We start from the raw sequence: 24,886 nt of genomic DNA on the forward strand, positions 1-24,886 counted from the left end.
ATGGGCACCTATGAACTCTCTTGGTTATTGGTCATTGTGTATGTCGTTGTAACCATTTGAAAATGAGCATCATAAAATTACACTTATTTGATTTGAGATGTTTAGCAGAGGGAAGGATTTAAATGTTGTTCTTCGATGTGTCTCTGGGTGAGTGAGTGTGTGTTGTTGTACAACCCGAATTCCAGAAAAGTTGGGACGTTTTTTAAATTTTAATAAAATGAAAACTAAAAGACTTTCAAATCACATGAGCCAATATTTTATTCACAATAGAACATAGATAACATAGCAAATGTTTAAACGGAGAAAGTTTACAATTTTACGCACAAAATGAGCTCATTTCAATTTTGATTTCTGCTACAGGTCTCAAAATAGTTGGGACGGGGCATGTTTACCATGGTGTAGCATCTCCTTTTCTTTTCAAAACAGTTTGAAGACGTCTGGGCATTGAGGCTATGAGTTGCTGGAGTTTTGCTGTTGGAATTTGGTCCCATTCTTGCCTTATATAGATTTCCAGCTGCTGAAGAGTTTGTGGTCGTCTTTGACGTATTTTTCGTTTAATGATGCGCCAAACGTTCTCTATAGGTGAAAGATCTGGACTGCAGGCAGGCCAGGTTAGCACCCGGACTCTTCTACGACGAAGCCATGCTGTTATAGCTGCAGTATGTGGTTTTGCATTGTCCTGCTGAAATAAACAATGCCTTCCCTGAAATAGACGTTGTTTGGAGGGAAGCATATGTTGCTCTAAACCTTTATATACCTTTCAGCATTCACAGAGCCTTCCAAAACATGCAAGCTGCCCATACCATATGCACTTATGCACCCCCATACCATCAGAGATGCTGGCTTTTGAACTGAACGCTGATAACATGCTGGAAGGTCTCCCTCCTCTTTAGCCCGGAGGACACGGCGTCCGTGATTTCCAACAAGAATGTCAAATTTGGACTCGTCTGACCATAAAACACTATTCCACTTTGAAATAGTCCATTTTAAATGAACCTTGGCCCACAGGACACGACGGCGCTTCTGGACCATGTTCACATATGGCTTCCTTTTTGCATGATAGATTTTTAGTTGGCATCTGCTGATGGCACGGCGGATTGTGTTTACCGACAGTGGTTTCTGAAAGTATTCCTGGGCCCATTTAGTAATGTCATTGACACAATCATGCCGATGAGTGATGCAGTGTCGTCTGAGAGCCCGAAGACCACGGGCATCCAATAAAGTTCTCCGGCCTTGTCCCTTACGCACAGAGATTTCTCCAGTTTCTCTGAATCTTTTGATGATGTTATGCACTGTAGATGATGAGATTTGCAAAGCCTTTGCAATTTGACGTTGAGGAACATTGTTTTTAAAGTTTTCCACAATTTTTTTACGCAGTCTTTCACAGATTGGAGAGCCTCTGCCCATCTTTACTTCTGAGAGACTCTGCTTCTCTAAGACAAAGCTTTTATAGCTAATCATGTTACAGACCTGATATCAATTAACTTAATTAATCACTAGATGTTCTCCCAGCTGAATCTTTTCAAAACTGCTTGCTTTTTTAGCCATTTGTTGCCCCCGTGCCAACTTTTTTGAGACCTGTAGCAGGCATTAAATTTTAAATGAGCTAATTAAGTGGATAAAAGTGTAAAATTTCTCAGTTTAAACATTTGCTACGTTATCTATGTTCTATTGTGAATAAAATATTGGCTCATGTGATTTGAAATTCCTTTAGTTTTCATTTTATTAAAATTTAAAAAACGTCCCAACTTTTCCGGAATTCGGGTTGTAGTTTTTTTTATCTGAGTCTTCAGGAGACCTGGAATGTGTCATATAGATTACTTTTATACATTTACATTCTATGAAAAAGAGCAGCGTGGACATTCTGATAAACATCTCCTTTCATAATCTATGGCAGAATGTATCTGTAACAACAAGAGGTTGAGTAGATGGTGACAGAATGTTCACTGTATCATGAACTATCCCTGAACAGAATCTTTAAATACACCGGATTGCGCTTGTTTAACCACCTTTTTCATATAGAGACTTTGATTTGTTTGATTTCACCACATTAAAATGAAGCTCTTGCTGATAATCCAAACCATTGTAAATCTTACCTGAGGGCTTGAGTACAGCAGTCCTGTGACCTCATGCTCGACTATTGCAGCATTACCAGGAACATCCCTCGCTAAAACAGGCAAACCTAAATCCATCGCCTAAAACACACCAGATTGCAATACATTAACTCTGTTTGGCCTTGTGCACAATGCATTTCTATTTATTCATTTTCCAGGTGCTTTTATCTGAAACAACTTAAGGGCATTCAAGGTATTTTATCATTATATGTGTTTCCTGAGATTGAACCCATTACTGTGACATTGTGCATGCTATTTCAGCAACAAAAATGTTCACTGCAAGCTAGCAATCAAGCATTATGGGATAGCTGATTGCACTTAGAAAGCTTTTCCTTTTCAGTTTTAAATTCTTTTAAAATCCCAACTACCTTTTTAACATCTGTCATATTGGCCATTTCAATCTAGGCTTGTTTATATATGCAGGATCATGAAAAGCTGTGGAACTATTGGGGAAAATATGATAACAGCTACTTAGCATATTAATGCCACTATGTCTTAAACTAATCTGGTCAGTGTGAACACAGATTAACTAGATCCCCTTGATGATATTGTGGTCATAATATCCAATCTAATAACAGGCAAAACAAACACAGATTTAAAGCTCATTTAAGTGATTTCTGAACTACTGGGAAGAACAAATTAAATACCAAAAAATGACTGATTCAGACAGGTTTCTTTTGGACAAACCAAATTCTAAGACATTATTAACATTACATTATTAAGTTATTATAAACATTTCACTCAAAGTGTTATAAATTGTCTCATAAAACTTATTCTATTAAAGTACTGCTCTCTTAACAAACCTCTAAGATGGCAGCAGACATTCCCTCTGAGAGAGACGAGTTGACCAGGGCAAATGATTTCTGCATGGCAGCATGCAGCTCCTCCTGACTCAAATCAGCCGCTAGATAGACTCCAACAGACCTACACACACACACACACACACAACCTCATACATAAATTAGAATATATCCAGGAACAGTTTAGAATGAGTGCATTTCCTTATTTCAAAATGGGAATTTTAAAAATACTGCAAAGATTACTGACATAAATATTTAAAACAGCACATGAATGTTCCTGCACATATGTGTGGGTCTTAAGTGGCAGTAATAAGGAACTGAGACTTTGAAGATCAAGTACCAGAGACTGAAGAAGGGAGATGAAAGTAAAGCAGAGCAGATCAAGGAAGGAAGATGGAGATGTCAGATGATATTTACCTCTTGACACTCTCCTCAACCTCTGTGGTAAACACTGGATCTATCTAAAATGAGACATGAGATTTTTAATGAAAAACATTATTTGCCTTTAAGACCCCAAATGCAAGACTACTCTATTTGGCAAGTTCTACAGAAAGCCTTTTTTTATCATTCAGCTTTAAATAAAAGAACAACACCACACAAATCAAAAAGGTCGCCAAGCAATATTAAATGTTTATGTTTCTGAAATATTTTTGAATAGAAATAGACAATCCAACATCTTTATTATGCATTATTATTATTGCTAATAATAATAATAATGTCTTATTATTATCATTCATATTATGTGTTTAAAATCAGGAGTCATACGGACAAAAAAAATGTCTGTCTATAATTTTGAACACCTTTTTTTTTGTTCATTTATCAAAATACTAAATGCATTAAGTAACAACAGACACACAGTCCAAAACTGCAGCAACACTGCAAATAAGTATAACTTCACATTTTATCACACAAGACTCACAGGCCATGTGCTGTAAAAGAGACATGAAAAGTATCTTGAGGTCACGTTGTGATGAGAAATTAGATGAATATACTTTCGGTATTATGCAGAAGTTCCTATGGCTTATCTTTGCTCATAAGCAATAAAGAGCACAAATCCCATGTTGCTGTTTTTTTTCTCCCTTTTGCTCTTTTTCCCCTGCCTGTAAAATACTGTCAATAATACCAAATCATGGCCTGTGGACAAGACAACATTTCATGCTGATCATAATTTCCTACATGGCCAGTTGTCCTGAGGGAAAAACGCATTTGAAAATCCCATAGATTTCCAGAGATTAGGGTCAGGGTAGGGTTGTTGCTCAGTCTGATTCATTACGATGAGGGCTTTGCGTGTATTAGCTGGCCGGGGCGGCTGCAGCAACCACAGCACATGCAATCTGGGTCAAAGATGATATGAATGTGTGAGCATAGCAGAGCCTTTCTACAAATCCTGTTTGTTTTGATTCCACTATCTGCCATTATTCTTTTTTTTCTCTCTCTCTCTCTCTCTCTCTCTCTCTCTAAGTGAAATGTGATATTTGATGAATATTTGAATCTAATAGTGATAGTAAAATTTAAGATTACTGCTTAAATTAAAGCTGCTGGCTAAGAACATATCGTGTGATCAGTCCTTCCCACAGGACAAGCTGTTCAATCGCAACCCAAAAGAGTCAGCAAGCCTTTTTCCTATAGTCAATTTGAACAAAACCCAAATATAAAAGTCAGGATACTTAAAAATAGCATACAAATGAATAATGCTTGGAAACTACCAATTAAAAATGCCAGGATTGTTTCAAATGCATAAAGGATGGAAGGATGGAAGCTGGTTCATGTTTTGGTGCTCATATTACACAAAAGTTTGGGCTGTTTGGAGTATTTCAGAAAATAATTACATGTGTTGTGTTTCTACTCAGTGGAAGGAGGGAAAAACAGATGAAAAGAAAAAATGGCAGTATGATAAATGATGTAATTGAAAACAAAAACAAATACTAACGACTGACTCATAGCTTTTATAGATATGCATACATGGTAATTTTACATGGTAATAATAATACATTATAATCATAATCCATATTATGTTTTCAATGTTTTAGTATAAAAATACAAAAGTGATGAATTAGAAGTTAAAAGTGCTGTTAATTTGGTTATCAAACACTTAAATATGAAAATAACCAGTACTGGCAGTTTGTTGTATTAAAAAGTTAGCATGTGTCCTTTAATCAATATTAACAAGAAGTTAACATCTTGAATCACACATGAGAATCACAATGAGAAGCCCACTAACGTTTGATCACCAAAATAAACAAATTTAAAGTATTAGTTGTCATTAATCAGAAGCACCTATAAACAAATAATTAAAGGGGCATGTTTCAACATATTTTGGGAATGCAGCTTTAAATGTTATTTTCAAATCAAACCAAAAGGAGGCAGAAAAGAAACACGAGGCTTCTGGGATTCATTTGATGTCATCAAGATGAGCCCGCCCCTCCCCAAAGAAACAATGAGTCTTACCACTCTCCAGATATTCTTATCAAACAAAAACACACCACAGCTTACAAGAACATGTAAGCAACTGCCAGTGTCATCGGTTTGCCTGGAGCCAACCACACTCAAACAAGAAAGCCTTTGAACATCACTGGAGACGCAACCAGACAAGAAAAAGGAAAATGTGTCTCCACCTGATGTGTGAATCTCAAGGAAACATCACAGAACAAAAGTCAGTTTGTGGCAGAAGGAAGCATCGTGTCACTGTGGTGAAATCACTGGGGCTTGAGGAGAGGTGGCTGTGGAAATGGGACACTTTGAAAAACTCAAGGTACCGAAGTTCAGGAGGAAATGAAGGAACAGTATCTGTTCAAGATCAGGATCTGTTGTCAGGTGCTGGGTCATACTGGGTGGCAAATGCATAAATAAACGATGAAAGCTAATGGTGTGGGGAATTGGTTTATATTTTGGTGCTCATATTGGGGGAAAAAAAAGTGGCTGTTTGGAGATTTTCAGACAATAATTTGACATGTTGTATGTTTCCACTGAGTGGAAAAGGGTCATATTTTGAGGAAATAAGAGAATGGAAGAAAAAGTTTCTTTAAAACAAACTTGGGTATTTTTTTTTTTATAGAGAAATTGCAGAGACTTATTTATAAGTAATAACTAATACTTTAATAACTAAAAAAAAACACTTCAGAGAGTTTACGTCTAAAACTATAAGAGGTGTATTTAAAATCACATACTGTCTGAGGAGGAAGAAACTTTGCAACCATTAAAAAGTACATTCTAGTATGACTGTTTGTCATATAAATGTCAGTGATTTCTAATGGGTTTATTTTCCAAGAAATTTCCAAGATTTAGCCTTGTTTCCTGCCATTAGCGCCATCATCTTTCCTGCATGGTTACTTCCCAAAATGCTGAGACTTGAAAATGAATTAGCTAAATTTGTTGTGGCTTTGTCTGACAATCATCTAGACCAAACTATAAAAACTAGACAAAATCAGTGAAAAAATATTTGTGTTGAAATCAAAGATGGTAACAAATCTGGTAGGCAGAGATTCAGAAATTAAAAACTTTACTGAACTTTGCATGAGACAAGATGTCAGAGAGAAAAAAACCCCAACATACAGTACAAACAACATACTGTATCTAGACCAAAGAACTAAAAAATAAACAATTATGCAATTTGAAGAGTTTGTGGTGCTACAGTTTGACTGACAGGTCTTAAAGGTGGTCACAGGACTACCTATGGTCAGATAAATTGTATTTAAGAGTTGAACGCACACAAAAGCCACAAGAAGATTTTAGAGACTGTTTCTGGGTCGTTACTGAAAAAGCATGGCAAAAGCAATGAATGCAGCGTCTGTATTGAGAGTAAGTTTGTTTAAATTAATTTCTCCCATTTATAATAAAATTATAGCTAGACAATGAACAAAATATGATATTTTCTACAATTATGAGAGAACCACAAAATAATTCAGTTTAAAACACCTTCATGAATTGAATAAAATCGAGCTGAAACAATCCTGATGCACATATTTCATCATAACGTAGAAATCCAAAAAGTTTTGTCCATGAAACTTTAGATCAGTGGTTCCCAAACTTTTAACAGGCATGTACCCCCTGAGACATCATAGATCTTCCGGAGTACCCCCAACACCACCACAAATTGTTAACAAGTTTTATTTTTTATTAATATTTATTTTTTATCAATTTTGTCGAGAATAGTGAATAGAATCATAAACAAATGATACAAATCTCATCAAAAGTCAACATATGATACAAATGTGCTGAATATAATGATTTTAAACAGATATGCACCCAATCTCACACACCTACAACACATATCCAACATCTCATTACAGTTATTGTGTAACTTTTCACATACTAATAAGTATTGCTTTTCACATATGATAACATTCATTCTCTGCTGTAAAATAATAATAAAAAGAGAACACATTAACAATAGTAAACTAAATAGTAAACAGTAAACTAAATTGTAGTAAACCACACAGAATAGGCCTACCACCTCTCCATCCACATCACCAGTTTAATCTATGTGAGGGATGTGCCTGGATATTCTTACATAATGCAGCGATGTTAGGCCGAATTGGGGACAGTCTTAGATCATTTTCCACAAACAGTCTGTACCTATACTTGGTCTTAAGGCAGACCAAAGCTTAAAAATTGGAATATCAAGCAAAATAATATTCGATGATTGAACGAAAATCGTATCTCTCCCCCCACATGCTATTATATATATTATAAAATATATACCAATCCTTTTTGTTACGGCAAACCAAAATATTTTTTAGGATGGCCTAAGAAGTTACCACCGTGGGACAGAGAAAACGTTTGAAAAGGCATATGACTTAGATATTTTTTCGCATACCCCCTGAAATCAGTCCACGTACCCCTGGGGGTACGCGTACCCCAGTTTGACAACCGTGGCTCTAGATGATGCAGTCCAATAGGTCAAACTCAATCTGACAAAATGACATCATCACATGGTGCAGCTGACTGGTTCCTTTTGTATCAGCAGCCAACAAGCACACTGATCAACATTCAAATAATTGGCTAGTGCTTGCTGTAGCAGTTGCAGTGTCCTTCAGAACCCTCTACCTTCCCCAGCTCCACCTGTACAGATCTGCTATGGGGTGATTTTATGCATGCTATATGGGGGTTAGTTCATGTTATATGTGCACCAGCCATATTTCTTACATGCTCACAGCAGCATTTTGTGGTTGTATTGGCAGTAGCAAGTCTCTGTCCTTGCTCCGTTGCAGCAGCAGAGTAGCAGATCTATTCCACCAAGACCAAATACATTAACACTGTCATGAACATTGCCATGCCCTTCCATCCCAGAGTTGTCATGACAGAAGTAGAGTGCATGTCCCAATGAACCAGGAAGCAGCAACAGATCTTTTCTTTGTAATGTGAAGTACACCCGAGTGAAACTCTATCCATTCATTGTTGTTTAGTTTTTTAGTTTAAAAACAAATGTTAACTTTTAATCAAATGTAAAATAGGGGTGGGGTTTAAGGGGCCAAAATGAATGGAAAAGTCCAGCATAAGTCAGAGAGAAGTGTGAAAGAATTCAGTCTTCAGCAGAAAGTCCAGGTATGGCATTTTAAATAAAAAATGATGAGGTTAAAGGTGTCATCGGAAGCTAAATTCACTTTTACATGTCTGAACTTAAATGTATCTTGGCTGTGTGTACACAACCACCCTTTAATGATAACAGTCCAACAGTTTTTTTATCCCCATAAATCATAACCCCTTTCTCAAATCAAGCCGTTTCACAGATTCTCGGCAGAGTGGTGTCACACAGGCCCAAACCCCTCCCCCTAGACCTCAGAGGGTTAAGACCATAAAGAATCATATCAACTTGTGAAAAATGGGCATCTGATGACCCCTTTTAAAAAAGAAAGAAACATACGCATGGTTGAATAGTTCACAACAAAATGTGAAAACATGAAAACGGTGAATTTTTATGTCATGCCAACTTTGCCAAGTGATTGAACCCACCTGACCCATCATAATTATGACTTCCTAACTTTTCAATACAAACTTCCTAGGAGGACTTAGACCCAGACTAATCAGTGTGCCAAATTTCACAACTTTTTACCATATGGTTTCCATGGGCTGCAATTGACACCCACCCAGAAAAGAATAGTAAAAAAAAAAAAAAAAAAAAAAAAAAAAAAAAATTAATGGAAAGAAAACACCACTGGCGCTTGATCCCAAATGAAGCAGAACATATGTAGTCAAACTTTAACAGTAAAACTTTCATTGTTGAAATAGGAAGCAATATGGGCTTGAGGTCTTGTGTTGACTCGTTCAGTTCCTGTTTCTCTTCTAACCTTTTCCCCAGACACACTTAGGGACAGAAACTTTTTTTTTTTTCGCCTTGGGCTTGTTTGTTTCCTTCTCACTTTTGTCAATCTTTTAAATCTCTTTATTTCTAAAAATATTTACCCATGTCTGTGACTAGATTCTGCCCAGAGGGGAAGGATGACCTCTCTATCGGGTTGGCAGAATGGCAGCACCTAGGCTTGGCACATAATCTGGAGTGGCAGATGGCCTGCCACAGGCTAGCCATTAGCACATAGCAGCTAACAAGCCTCCCCTAGCATCACACAGCACTGCAGGTGTATGAACAGCCCGCAGCTTATGCTAGTCCCCTGCAGCCCCAATCCTCTGCATGATTCCACTGCTCTAGCTTGAGTGAGCCTCTAAATGCCTCTGATAAGTCCAGTTTAATGCATGCTAATGTTATTATCTTTGCTACATCCAATTAGCACTACTTTGGAATCCACAGAAACATGCTGCCCACATGCGCCAACACTGACAGAAAAGGATGTTAGGATGTGTTATGGGCTTTTAGAGAGGTTAACTAGACATGAGAGGATATACAACACATGTAGAACAGTTTCATGGCTTTACTTGTGGTGACGGCAACAGGAATGGGTGTTAAATTGAATAATTAGACCAGGACTTGTCAACTACTTTCTTTCAAGGAATAGATTATCTAGGGAATTTCCTACATTGTACACTTTTAAGAAAGAAAGAAAGAAAGAAAGACAGACAGACAGACAGACAGACCGACCTTGGGACCAATGATGATGAGGGCCACTAGGGGGTTCTGACTGTGCCATTCTGTAAGGAACAAACAAAAAAAATCATTTAACACACATAATTATGCTAATTATGTTTTCATAATTATGTTAATATTTAAAGACTGTCACAGTTTATAGTTGCACAATGACTGAGGATGAACTGTGATCTTATAGAACAGTAATACCTGCAAAAACTTCTAGCAGATACAGAGGATCCTTAACTCGTCTGAGTCCACATACCAGCAGAAACACACGTACATTTTCCTCTTGTTTGGCACGCACACCTAAGACACAAGACAAAAGTTTCACATTGAGACAGCCTTGGAATCTTTGAAGTCTTTTTGCTATATTTCAAATGCACAGATCTTACCGTTTTAAAGAGTGAAATAACAAAGAAGATTCAAGGTTTGTATTTAAGATACATGAAATGACAGCTATGACATTAGCCTTCGCTGGACACAAGAGTCCATCAAATTATCCCAAAACTGTATAAATGTCATTTCCACCACTGAATGCTTGTCAACAGTGTCAAAACTGCCAATAGTTGAAGAAACACCAAATTACAGGGAGAAACTGCTTATCCTGAATCAGATGTTTAAGCATTTCTGAGTAATAAAATGTAATGTGACATAAATCAATGCATACATGCTGTACCCCTCATCCAATGAGGCTAATCCATCAAACAAGGTCATAGAGATGTCAGAGACACAATGAGTGCAAAACTGATTGCTGGCTCAAAGTAGCATGCGGGACAAGTACTTTATCAATATGGCATATAAAAAAAAGTTAATATTTCATAGCATGTACTGTATATACGTTATTTCCCACAGTATACACAAGTAACATCCACTTTTATAAATCACCATGGATATTCTGTGGTTTAATCCAAAACATCTGGATTACAGAATGAGCATTGGAGACAGAAATCACTGAGGATAATAAGGAAAAATAATACTGTACATTTAGCATATTAATTTATAAACAAATGTGATTTTTCTACCATTGGACATGACAATACTATCCCAAGTACTACTCACAAGAATCATTCATGAATTCATGAGGCCTATAGACTAAGTTCAAAAGAATGATTTGATTAATTAGTCAATTAATGTTTCATGCAATATTTACTATTATTAAAAAGCCCTGAAATAACCCACAGGCACAAAAATGTTCATGATGATATCACCAAGTCCATGTGACACAGTCCTCTCTCTTTAGTCAGTAACCGGTATCTGTGGGAATGTTCAGTCCAAATCTGTGCTTTACCCCAGATCATCCCTCGTTTAAATCCCACCTATTCCAGATTATCCACAAAATATAAGTGCTAGTGTATGCATGCTTACACATGTATGTCAACTGCGTGTCAAATGTGAGTCAGTGCAGGCTTAAACAGAGTTGACCAAAATATGATTAAATCTTCCCATGAACCGTCTACCTCACTGGACAAACACTAACAATGCAAAAATATTTCAACTGGCAAAACCAAATAGTAATTTTGCACCACTTGTCACGAAATGAAAATTCAATAATAATCACAAAATTCACTCATGTCAGACGCTGTCAATTCACTGAAGTTAGAGTTAAAAGGTCACTGGTGGAGTTTTCAAACAGATATCTTTTAAAATAGAGTTTGTAATCTATCAGATTTTCTATTTTTTTTTATATAGAGTCCTTGCTTATTTCTAATCTCTTATTCATCACAATTTCTCACTTTTATTTTATTCACCAAACAGTGGTTTGGCTTTATCTTCCATAATACTCTGTTTGACTGATAAGAGTTTTATACAAAAATTATAAATCGTATTTAAATTTAACTGAAGTTATTTCTGAACATATTTATCATATAATCCAATACTTGGTAGAAAATGATATGTTGTTAAAATAAATATATTCCAGTTAATATTTTAATATGTTTTGGCTTTAGTGCAGTGACAAAGTAAATGCCATTTTAAAAATCTGTTTTTTTTCATACACAATATTAATTGTGGTTTGTATACATGAAATACATACATTAAGTATAGCTGCTTTTATGCATTAGCTCCTGGCATTAAACTGTTTGAAAACCCTTGGTTTATAGTATTAACTATCTTTTGGAAACTGTATCTTTATAGTGTTCCTGTGGCTCAGTGGTAGAGCATTGTGTTAGCAGCACAAAAAGGGTGTGGGTTTGATTCCAGGGAACACACATACTGGTAAAAGAAAATGTATAGCTTGAATGAGTCGCTTTGGATAAAAGTGTCTGCTTAATGTAAATGTTATAGTCACAGTGCTTTATTTTGTGTGTTTTAGCAGGTAAAACCAGAGAGCAGTGCTATATGCTTGAGGACAAGAGTGATAAATGAAATGATCTGTGAACTCTGCTCATAAGAACTACTTGTTTGGCTACAAACCATCCATTAACAAGCTGCTTAAAGTTGAGCATTGTTGCTTTTATCAGAAATTGCCCCCTGATCTGGAATCGGTTTTGCTTTTGGTTTCATCAATGATGTTAAGATTCAGAAAGGCTAAGGCTGGTCATAAGTCAGTATGAGGACAGCTTTAACTCAGAGAGGGAAGGACACAGAGGTATGTGACGTGAGGTAAAGCTCCAGGATTAGACGACTGATTTAAGGGTACTTGCTTACAATGGTTTAACTCTCAGACAAGGGCTTTGAGTGAATTTTCATTTGGAAAGTGAAAGTCAGGGATGGTTTCACCTCATCTACCCCACAGATGGATAAGCCAACAGTCTCACAATAGCCCTACTGTATATCAAGTTATTTTTAAAAAAAGGGTAGTCAACATTCACATCCATAGTTTCTCTTATTTATTTTTTATATAATTCACCTTGTTCCTTGTTACATATCAGTGAACATGCTTTTGCTGAGGGTTAAGGATTTGCAGACTATATAATACTTTTTGGGCAAGCACCAAAAAAAAAAAAAAAGTGTAAATATTTAATTACTTGTTTTTCATATTGATTTAAATATATGATATGATCTCGTATCATATTGACAGAAAATACTACAGCCCGACTGATATATAGTTTTGGTATATATCGGTATGATATATCGGTATCAGTGAATATGGCACTGATATGCTGCAGATATGATTATTATAATTTTTTTACAGAACATATAATGCAAATAAAATGCTTGAAATGGTGTCATTTGTCCAGCAGTGTGCGCTCCATTGTTTGGTACTGGCGAGCTGGATGAAATGCTAAAGCTTAATTCTATGGAAAACCACTGAAACTTTGAACGGTCATATCTCTGTAATGGCGCGGCCAAACTGCACCAAATTCGGGGGATCCCTTCAGCTCGAGGAACCTTCTCGAACACATATCAAGTGTACATATAGAGGCCCTCTTTCGAATTAGACCACCCCAACATCAATAGACCCTGGGATTCGGGAGTTATACTGTAGGTGGTTAAATTTGCAGATCAGTGCTGAATGATATAGCAATCCCAGGGGCTACCAACTCGCGGAGGGTGGCATTTGAGAGGGCTCCTCGAGCTGAAGGGATCCCCCGAATTTTGTGGAGATCCGAGATCTCCACAAATTTCTTTGTGGAGAAATTTTACATAGGATGCAATGATCTTATTTAAAACAGACATCCATTTTTGGAGAGCTGTTGTCTCCAATGCAGCACTATATACCACTATAGAACTGTTTCATTACACATCTTTTATTCATAATGACCTGCACAAGCAGATGGTGAGAAAAAAACCACACAATGCCTGAGTATGTTTTAGCTCTTAGCTTTGGGTTTAATCTCACTCTATGAGCAGTTCCTTAAGACAAAAACAGACAAAGTAGTTTTAAGATTTTCAAACATGAAAGTGCACTTGATTTCACATAGTGCTGGTGGATATATCTTGACCAGCGGACCTCTACTAAAGATTAGGGTCAGTTAATATGCATCACGGGCAAAGCATTTTCAAACATCCAAATCCAAAACTAAATGGATCAAAAGGTCATCAAAACAAATGAAAAAGGATACACAAACAAGCCAAAATAACTACAGGAGAATTTTGCAACATTATAAATGAAGTTTATCTGAAGTCAATCCACTGTTATTCTCAGGTTAGTTGATTACATACTATAATCTCATGTCATCTGAGAGTTCAGATGTATGTTCTGTAAGTAACTGCTGAGTGCATGGCACAACTCACTACTACTTGTATTTCTGATCAGATATATGAGGGGCAGATGAGTGAGAAGGAAAAACTGGAAACCTTTTTTGTTTTCTGCTTTGAAGTATATTCATTTATCTGCAAGAGGCACAATCATGTTTTATTATGGATCAGAAAGAGCATGCATGTCAGCCTGAACCAGAGCACTGTCACTGCACCAGTATTTGAATGTGAACAGATGATCAAACAGATACAGCTCAAGATAAAGTGTGACGTCTGATTTCTAAGGCTCTGCACCACTGGGATGCAGTCTAAATGTTTACCTAAAGAAAGAAACGGCATGACTAATAACCACGCTAAAAGTAGTTCAGCCTTCACTGCCAGAGTCTGCAAATACTGCACTCCACCATGTGGCTGAGGGAAATAAGGCTTTAGCCTACTACATCCTAGAAACTCTGAACACGCAGGAAAATTAAATATTTATGGGGGATTACATTTGTATGGAAGTCGTTTTAACTTGTAATTACAGACTTACTTATAAAATGTATATATTAAGGTAGCATTTAAATGTCCATGGATCTTTAATACTACTACTATTAATACTATAACAGATGTTAACATTTCAAGGTTTTAAATCTATTTGCGTTCACTAATTCAATTTAAATAGCCTTATGGTGTGATAGATTTTTTTTTAAAAAGATATGTAACTTGTCCATTAATTAATATGTGGTGGTAGAAAAAGCATATAAGCGAAATGCTAAAAATATTCCATTTGTCTCTTAATTAATCTGTATAAAGTATATATACAACATGTATACAGTATATATATATATATATATATATATATATATACACTGTACAGTACAGACCAAAAGTTTGGAAACATTACTATTTTTAATGTTTTTGAAAGAAGTTTCTTCTGCTCATCAAGTCTGCATTTATTTGATCAAAAATACAGAAAAAAAATGTAATATTGTGATATATTATTACAATTTAAAATAATTGTTTTAAATTTATTATACTTTAAATTATCATTTATTTCTGTGATGCAAAGGTGAATTTTTAGGCTCATTATCACATGATCCTTTAGAAATCATTCTAATATGATGATTCATTATCAAAGTTGGAAACAGTTCTGCTGCTTAATATTTTTTCAGAACATGTGATACTTTTGTAGGATACTTTGATGAATAAAAAGAAAAAAAAGAAGAAAAAAAAGAAGCTATGTTATTAAAATATAAATATTTTGTAATAACAATATACACTACTGGTCAGTAATTTGGGGTCAGTAATTTTTTTTCTTTCTTTTTTAAAAATAAAATCAATACTTTTATTCAGCAAGGATGTGTTAAATTGATAAAAAGTGATAGTAAAGAAAATATATTATTAGAATATATATTATTAGAATTTTTTATTTTATTTTGAATAAATGCAGTTATTTTTAACCTTTTATTCATCAAATATATTAGACAGCAGAACTGTTTCCAACACTCATAATAAATCAGAATATTAGAATGATTTCTAAATGATCATGTGATAGACTGGATGTTACATGTGACACTGAAGAATGGAGTAATGATGCTGAAAATTCAGCTTTGCATCACAGGAATAAATTATTTTAGTATATTCAAGTATATTCAAATAGAAAAATATTATTTTAAGTTGTAATAATATTTCACAATATTACTGTTTTTTTCTGTATTTTTGATCAAATAAATGCAGGCTTGATGAGCAGAAGAAACTTCTTTCAAAAACATCAAAAATAGTAATGCTTCCAACCTTTTGGTCTGTACTGTATATATATATACACACAAACACTAGATGGATGGATTGATGGATAGAGATATTCAGCTAAATCATGTATATGGATGGCAAAATGCTGTTTTCAATTGTTTACTATGCAGTTTACAATGTCCAACGTGCTCATCTACAATTTCTGACACTACATGGGATACCTTTAATTTTATTATATCTGTCCAATTTATTCACTATTCACACTATTTGTATGGTTGAAACAGGTCTGATTTCTAAAACATTTGCAGGCTCCTTGCATGCTGTGAATTTGCTAACTCTTTCCCACAGTAACTTTAACTTTGAAGTAAGTCCACGGATGCCTTTGGTCGTGTGCTCTAATCTGGTGTTAGAGGATTTGTGCACGAGAGTGGTTTACGGCGGATTACAGCCATCTTCAAACAAGACGGCAGGGGGAATATGTTCTCCACTTCCCTGTAAACAGCCATCATCCACATCACTCCTGTCCGATGTTTTTAGACTCGTGATGGATAGACGGACTGATATATCAAAGCTCTCTTATCTATTCTTTTATCATACTTCTGACAATTTTCTGTATTCTCTCTGTAGGATCAGTTAAGAATGCCTTAACTATTACTCTGATGCACCTGAGAGGGAAATATAATTACTGCAGGATGAATTACACCTCAAAGGTTTAAAAAAATAAAGACAATCTAGTGGGTTTGCCCATATGTGTGAGTGCAGTGGAAGACAAGCGTCTTTTCTAACATTTTAGATCTAAGCGTTCACATGAAAGAAAAAGAGGAGGATATAAACAAACAGGCCTGTCACTGAAGGTGGGGAAAAAACTGAGGCAAATCAAGGCAAGAGCAGTATGTCTCTCCAGCGGGAGGAGAAGATTCATCTTCATGTGCCACAGAAACTGATATGGACAAACTGTAAGCTGTGCGCACAATGTTTTCCCTATTACCTGTCTTCCTCATCCCCCTACCTTGGTTTACGTAGTTTCTTTCTTAAGCCTGCCTTTGATCATAAAGAGCAACTTTAACATGATTGCTGTTGTTAATGTTTTAATGGGTGACTGTAAAATTTGTCTTTCTGTAAAAATAAGAGCCATAGTTAAAAACTGACTTTTATTAAGTTGTAAAATACATTTTAAACATCATATTAAAACTTATTTAAAAAATGGGTTCACACTACATTAAGAAACAGTTTTTTTATTTATTTAAAATGTCACATTTTATAGCGTTTTAAATTTTAAATTGTTTATATTCTGTTCTTCAGTGCATTTGTGAATCCTGTCTAACAGTCTAGTTATGAAGCTATACTTTTTTCTTTTTTTGTAAATACATAAACATTTCACCAATTTTTCCTCTGACATGAAAACAAAACACAGACTGTAAACAAGCTTTAGAGAATTGATAATTTTGGATGAAGCTGCTTTGAAACGACGTGCACTGTACTATATAAATAAAACTGACTTGACATAAAACCTTTGGCATCACAATCTGGGATTCATTCCTCAAAAGCAATGGCTTCATAGCCTAGGGCTAAAAGCAGTGCTAACTACATTTTATAATCTTCATATGTGTAATTTTGCCTAAACTGGAGTTCATAAAAATAAAACACACTACCTCTAGTCGAAGACACTGTGAGAGATCCTAAACAGGGTCAATCCTAGTCTCCCACTGTATGTTGCCCAGATTTATATGGCACATGAGAAACCCTTGAGTAGTATAGAGTACTATAAAGTGTGTTCTAATCACTCAAAGATTACTGGATAACTGGTTAGGGCTAGAACTGGATAACACCAGCTGCACTGAACATCACTTTCAGCTTTCCAAATGATTTTATTAAATACATCCACAAAGTCTAACTTCTCAACATCAAGTGAATTAATAAAGGGGTCTTGGTTTATGTTGTTCAGTTGAATTTATATAAAATTGCACCTTTTTTCCTGGTTTAGGATTAGGTTAGGGAAATAAGCCCTGAACTTTATGTTTTGCATAGTGTGTGTTAACACACCACTGAACTGGGAAACATAGAACCACTTTGATGTGTTCATTTTGTGCCATATACTTTATATCAGGGGACCAAAGGACCCTGGGAACATAGGTATCCTTCCTTCTAAACTCGTTTGAAAATGTCATCAGAAGCATTTTTCAAAGCAGTATAGCAACTTTTGACCAATTGAGCATGTTAAAACCTAGTTTTAACACACACTGCAGCTTTATTCTGGCCAAGAACAGTCCACATAAAAAGGAGGAGACAGTTTTACAAAAATGTAAAGTGAATAACCAATGTTCACTGTTTTTACATGTTGTTTATGGAGAAGGAAAATGGAAAGTATAAAGTCAAATAATGAAATGCAAAGAATTCGATTTTCAGTTCTTCTGATAAAGTAACTGATAAATGGGAGTTCTGATTACATATCAATATGACCAGAAAAATAATACCACTTATTTTCATGACAAATATTTTTGTATTATTATTATTATTAAACTAAATATTATTGTAATATTTACCAAAATAATTTAGTAATATTACAACTGTAAAATACAATTCTAATATGTATGGCCATCTTACTCTTCTTCATTTTTAAATGTTAAACCATCAAATGTTTATCCTTAAGAGAAAAAAAAGCCCTCAAAGTTTCTCTTTTGTTTTTAGCAGCCGATTTAGAAGCTCTTCTCATTACAAGTATGGAAAGGCACATACTGCATTCTCAAATGCACGTTTTAAGCAAACTCAGATCAGAAGCAAAGATGGAGTTTGTGAGGAGCAGCATTTACTGTAAACCAAACCGCTCCAAAACACTGGATCATAAACTGCATGCGTGTAAAAGAACACAGTGCAGTTCTTCCCTCTAAAACACGCAGCACATATGATGATTTAATTAAATGGCAGCATATCATAATTTCTTTTTATTCTGATTAATCATATCCCTATTTTAAACTGGTCTTTTATATATAATATTAGTCAATAAACACATCAGATTACCCCATTAACCTATTTCAGATTAATCACCACTGCAAAAATTTGCTTTTCTATCTAGTGTAGCAGAAAACAGACACTCATGAGGGGTTCAATGACCTAGTCAAGAAACACCCTTCACAAGTTTCTCTGAATTATGTCTTTCCACTAAAATCAACCCCTGGAGCTATACTTACACCTCTAGACAGCTCAAAGCCTCAGAAAAGAATAAAATAAATAAAACTTCACTCTTGCCACTCACATCTCCGAGCACACTAAATCGCCTCAGCATCAGGACCTCATTTCCCATGAGCCCCTGCAGGGGTGACTCTCATCATTACCCAGTACTATGAGGGGGTCTATACAGCACAATCCCAGAGGAACACCCAGATCTTCTCTGTCATGTGAAAACCCGCTCCACTTTGACACAACTATAGACCTCCAACCAAGGTATGATCCAGAGTTGACATCTCAGCTATCCCATCATCCACCTCAGCATCCACTCAGCATGGTAGGGGGTCAGAGCACCTGCTTTGATAGAGCTGCAGAGGCTTGTGTCAACTGATCTCAGAGCGGTGGCACTGGCTCCAGGGGTCTCCACAAACAAGCATGGGCTTGTGTAGAGATCAATCTTCAATGCGGAGCAGCAGGCACACTGGAGCAGATTACTCCAACACGCCAACACATGAGCTCAGGAGAATGGATTAGATATTCTGGGCCTTGAATCAGTCTCTGTACATTTAGCTTTTTATAGAGTAAGGCAGCATGTTCCTAGGAAGTGGGTCTTTTCATTAGTGATGGACCGATACACAGCAGCCCCAGAAGTCACACTTAAGTCACCCTTATAAATCTGAATGTCATTGGATTAGATACAAAATATTAAAGGGGTCATATGATGCTGCTAAAAAGAACATTATTTGGTGTAATGAAATGTGTTTATTCAGTTTAAGGTTCAAAAAACACATTTTCCACATACTGTACATTATTGTTTCTCCTCTATGCCCCACCTTCTGAAACACGTCGATTTTTACAAAGCTCATCGTTCTGAAAAGCGAGGTTTATGCTGATTGGCCAGCTATCCAGTACGTTGTGATTGGCCGAATACCTCAAGCATGTTGACGGAAATGTTACACATCTTTACACATTGTGATGCCCTGTCCCCTTTTGTAAGGCCAAACAAAGTAGTTTCGCTTTCTCAATCCGCATCACACACCTAGAGTGAGCGAAGGCCGGCTTGAGTGAGCAGAGGCGGGTGGCTTGAGAACGCCGCAGCTGGTGGATTCTACGAAATAGTGTCCGTTGGGTTTGCGGCAACCACATGTGGCTCCGCTTCGTCCCAGTGAAAGCCGATCCGGCGATCCACAGTGCAAAGTTGATGTATTTTTCTAGCGACCAGGACAGATCAACTCCAGGCATGATGGACACTGGATATCGTCCTCTTTTGGAAGGCCAAACAAAGTAGTTTCACTTTTACAATGAAACACACAGCATCTATACGACATGGCGGTGGCGGCAACAACAATACTACAATGAGAATAAAAGCAACACCTTCTTTCTTTGAGAGAACATTTGGGCGGCATTTTGTAAATCTTCCCACGTAGTGACGTAGAGATGTGGGGGTGTGTTAGTACGAGCCATTTCAGGTGGGCGTGGATGAGTCTTAACTTTGATAAAGAATATCTCTTTGGATTTGAGACTTTAGTCTTTGCAACTTTACAGATCTTATTTATGCATCAAGAGCTTGTAACACTCCAAAGAGAAAGGAAAAATTTTAAACGCATCATATGACCCCTTTAAATCACGTGGCATTTGAAAAAAACAAATTTATATATAATAATAATAATAATACTGAAGCTTCTCTCAGAGCTATCTGAGATTCACATTCACATTCTTTTTCAGGACCTCTGCAATTCGACTGGGCATGCTCTCAATCAACTTCTTGGCCAAATCCTGACTGATAGAAACATTCTTTCATAATCACTTCTTGGAGTTTGTCAGAATTAGTGGGTTTTTGTTTGTCCACCCACCTCTTGAGGATTGACCACAAGTTCTCAATGGGATTAAGATCTGGGGAGTTTCCAGGCCATGGACCCAAAATTTCAACATTCTGGTCCCCGAGCCACTTATGGCACTTTTCCATTACCAGTACCAGCTCGACTCGACTCGACTCGGCTAGCTTTTCGCTCCGTTTTCCATTGCAGATAGTACCTCCACAATAGTACCTGGTTGTCATAGCGACGCTGCAGGAAACTGCCATGACGTAATCTTCTACGCGACACACACCCGCTACCCACACACACAGGACAATGGAGGAAATCGAGTGCATGTTGTTTTTGATCCTCGGGATGTGGCTGTTTCTCACAGCAAGAAGACAAACGTTGTTTCAGGAGAGGCTGAGGGCAGCAAAACGAAACACTGCTGAAAAAACTATCTGGATACTATTGCTGGCGCGTGTAATGATGACGCAGTGATTAGTGACGATTCTCTCTGACCAATCAGCAGTCTGCTGTGTTTTCACGTCACATTATAGTATCACCTCAGCTCACTTGGAACCTCGCCGGAGGTGGTACGAAAAAAAGTACCTGGAAGCCGGTACAGGTACAACTTTTACACAGTGGAAAACCAAACAGAGCCAAGACGAGCTGGTACTGTGTAGTGGAAAAGCGCCATTAGTTATCACTTTTGCCTTATGGCATCATGCTGGAAAATGCATTGTTCTTCTCCAAACTGCTGTAGGATTGTTGGAAGAAGTTGCTGTTGGAGGGTGTTTTGGTACCATTCTTTATTCATGGGTGTGTTTTTGGGCAGAATTGTGAGTGAGCCCACTCCCTTGGATGAGAAGCAACCCCACACATGAATGGTGTCAGGATGCTTTACTGTTGGCATGACACAGGACTGATGCTAGCGCTCACCTTTTCTTCTCCGGACAAGCCTTTTTCCAGATGCCCCAAACAATCGAAAAAGGGGCTTCATCGGAGAATATGACTTTGCCCCAGTCCTCAGCAGTCCATTCACTATACTTTCTGCAGAAGATCAATCTGTCCCTGATGTTTTTTTTGGAGAGAAGTGGCTTCTTTTGCTGCCCTTCTTGACACCAGGCCATCTTCCAAAAGTCTTGGCCTCACTGTGCGTGCAGATGCGCTCACACCTGCCTGCTGCCATTCCTGAGCAAGCTCTGCACTGGTGGCACTCCGATCCCGCAGCTGAATCCTCTTTAGGAGACGATCCTGGCGCTTGCTGGACTTTCTTGGACGCCCTGAAACCTTCTTTACAAGAATTGAACCTCTTTCCTTGAAGTTCTTGATGATCCTACAAATTGTTGATTTAGGTGCAATCTTAGCCACAATATCCTTGCCTGTGAAACCATTTTTATGCAACGCAATGATGGCTGCACGCGTTTCTTTGCAGGTCACCATGGTTAACAATGGAAGAACAATGATTTCAAGCATCACCCTCCTTTTAACATGTCAAGTCTGCCATTCTAACCCAATCAGCCTGACATAATGATCTCCAGCCTTGTGCTCGTCAACATTCTTACCTGAGTTAACAAGACGATTACTGAAATGATCTCAGCAGGTCCTTTAATGACAGCAATGAAATGCAGTGGAAAGGTTTTTTTGGGATTAAGTTAATTTTCATGGCAAAGAAGGACTATGCAATTCATCTGATCACTCTTCATAACATTCTGGAGTATATGCAAATTGCTATTATAAAAACTTAAGCAGCAACTTTTCCAATTTCCAATATTTATGTAATTCTCAAAACTTTTGGCCACGACTATGTTTTTAATCAACGTTTTCCACTTTTTATGTCATTTCTAGCGAGAAATTAATATTGCAGAAATGAAATATCCACTTAGTTATCACCAAAGCTCTCTATATTTTGCTGTAGATCATTAAACCATTACTCCGCCTCAGAAGCCTGTCCAAAATCATGAGGTGCCTTCGTGCAAAAACGGTGCCAGCAAAGTCATTGGATGATACAGTAGCGAGACAGCAAGTCACCTGCCTAAGTTTTCGGATGCAACCTTAAGTGTTTTTAAATGTAGGACGACTATCTTTTTTTGCCCTGCAGCCAAATCCGGCAAGTCTTTTAAACAAATAAATGCAGCCTTGGTGAGCCAATGTGTCTTCTTTCACAAGCATTAAAAACATCTTACCTTACTCAAAGTTTTGAATGGTATATCTGTGAGAATAATCTGCAAAACTCTGATTTGACTGTGAAGACATTTTTCCACTTATATACGAAACCAACAAACCTTTCTAGCTATCAGCTATATGAAATGTGAAGAAAATAAATGTGAAACCCTCCAAGTACAGGGAAATTATGGATTAAATGTTTAAATCACCAGTTCATTATATCAGAAGCTCAAATATATCTTTGTTCTTTCTAAATGTTTCTTTCTTTCTTTCTTTTACTCTATTGCCCTATCTCAAAATAAACATGCACAACCTCTTCACTCCTGAAGTCTGTGAGGCTGTCTCTAATCAAGGTTAAGTGCTCCTGAGACTGTTCAAGTGTGTTGAGGACTGAAGACTACATGTATATTTAATGGAGCGATGTCGGCTGCTTATCAAAAAGAGGGATGTTTGAGAGGGATGATGATGAATGCATATGTCAAGCTATTAATCAAATGGGGTCTGCAAATCCATCTAATCCTCTTCTACATGTATGTCTATCATATATTTAATGGTACCTGTTCTGTGTAAAAAGTCACTCCAGCTGAAATGTGATGCCACTCTGGTCTCAATCCCTGGAAACATATGTAGACATTTCAATAATTACATATATATTTTGAAACTTTCAAAGGCCTTTCAAAAATGCATTTTGGCCCACAACTTCATCAAAATGCCATCTAGAAACATGGCATAAAGCAGTATTCTCGAACTCTACCTTGAGGCTGTACATAAATCTTCTTGCTCGCACATATCTGAAACAAATGGTCAAGAAATAAATGTTAGATGCCTACTGGACATTTGTAGTAGTGTAAGATGTGCGTTTCCAATCGGTTGACAAATAAATTTTCATGACTTCACTGGTTCATGTTTACTAGAAAAAAAAAGTTAATAATAATTATTATTAATAATTATTACTTTATGTACTTTGACAAATTGTATATATTAATATTAATTTATGAATGAGTTAAGCTTTCACATTTTTAATTCATTGATTTTTTTATAAGGTTTTGTGACATTGGAAGCTCCGCAGGTGAAAATAAAACTAAATGTCAAACATTAGAATTTCTATTTTTATGATAATAGAGTTATCCATGTTCAAAGTTCATGCCCTTGGCTAATGTAATAACCATAGACCGGTTAGAGAAAATATCTGCTGAAACAAATCTCTGTGCAGCAAAGCGAATCCATAATTTGCATAAATCAAAACCAGTCGAAGAAAAAAAAAAGACAATACAGCAGTAGAAAGGTAATAAAAGAACAATATGTAAATGGCTGGCTGAGATAAAGTCAAGATAATTTCACCCAGATGGAGGGGAAATTGGCTGGATGTTATCAGTCCTGGGAGAGGGAGACCCCTGGTGTGTGTGTGACAAAAACAGAGACATCCAGTTTGTCTTAAATCCACGTGTGTAATGTGTGTCTGGGGTTTCATTGGAGGAAAAAAACATGGATATAGTGATTTTAATGCTGTGCTTTTACAGGATTGAAGGCAGGATATTGCATTTGTAGCCGCTAAATCCTTTTGTATTATTAATAGCATCAGCTAGAGCAGAAGTCATCTGTCTTTCCCCATCTTTTCCTCTTCTCTAACCCATTACAAACAAACACTGGCATTTTTATTACCTCATTTACTCTATATCCTTTCAACGTTCCTATACTTTAAGTGTAATTAGGACATTTCTACTACATACTCTACAGTTCAAAGTTTGAAGGTTGTAAGATTGTATTATTATTATTTGTTAGACTTCTCTTACACTCACCTAAGCTCCATTGCTTTAACGAAAAAAACATAAAAAAGTAATATTGTGCAAATTTATTACAATTTGAAATAACTATTTTCTATTCAATATATTATAAATATAATTTATTCCTGTAATGCAAAGCTGAATAATCAGCATCTATACTCCACAT

The 24,886-nt window shown here is 36.6% G+C and overlaps 1 protein-coding gene across 3 annotated transcripts in view; it reads right to left on the reverse strand.

Moving 5' to 3' along the window:
* The window catches only part of glt1d1 (glycosyltransferase 1 domain containing 1), a 44,838-nt gene that overhangs the window by 3,950 nt on the left and 16,002 nt on the right, over window positions 1–24,886 (reverse strand). For all 3 annotated transcript variants that reach the window (XM_059503312.1, XM_059503311.1, XM_059503313.1), the window contains exons 5-11: window positions 23,691–23,727; window positions 23,494–23,550; window positions 10,143–10,241; window positions 9,948–9,997; window positions 3,332–3,375; window positions 2,918–3,038; window positions 2,097–2,195 (exon numbers count right to left, since the gene is read on the reverse strand). In XM_059503312.1, coding sequence (XP_059359295.1) covers window positions 2,097–2,195; window positions 2,918–3,038; window positions 3,332–3,375; window positions 9,948–9,997; window positions 10,143–10,241; window positions 23,494–23,550; window positions 23,691–23,727 — 507 coding nt within the window. The remainder of the gene's footprint in view (window positions 1–2,096; window positions 2,196–2,917; window positions 3,039–3,331; window positions 3,376–9,947; window positions 9,998–10,142; window positions 10,242–23,493; window positions 23,551–23,690; window positions 23,728–24,886) is intronic.

This window comes from Carassius carassius, chromosome 21 (genome assembly GCF_963082965.1).
Source record: "Carassius carassius chromosome 21, fCarCar2.1, whole genome shotgun sequence".
Lineage (NCBI taxonomy): Eukaryota > Metazoa > Chordata > Actinopteri > Cypriniformes > Cyprinidae > Carassius > Carassius carassius.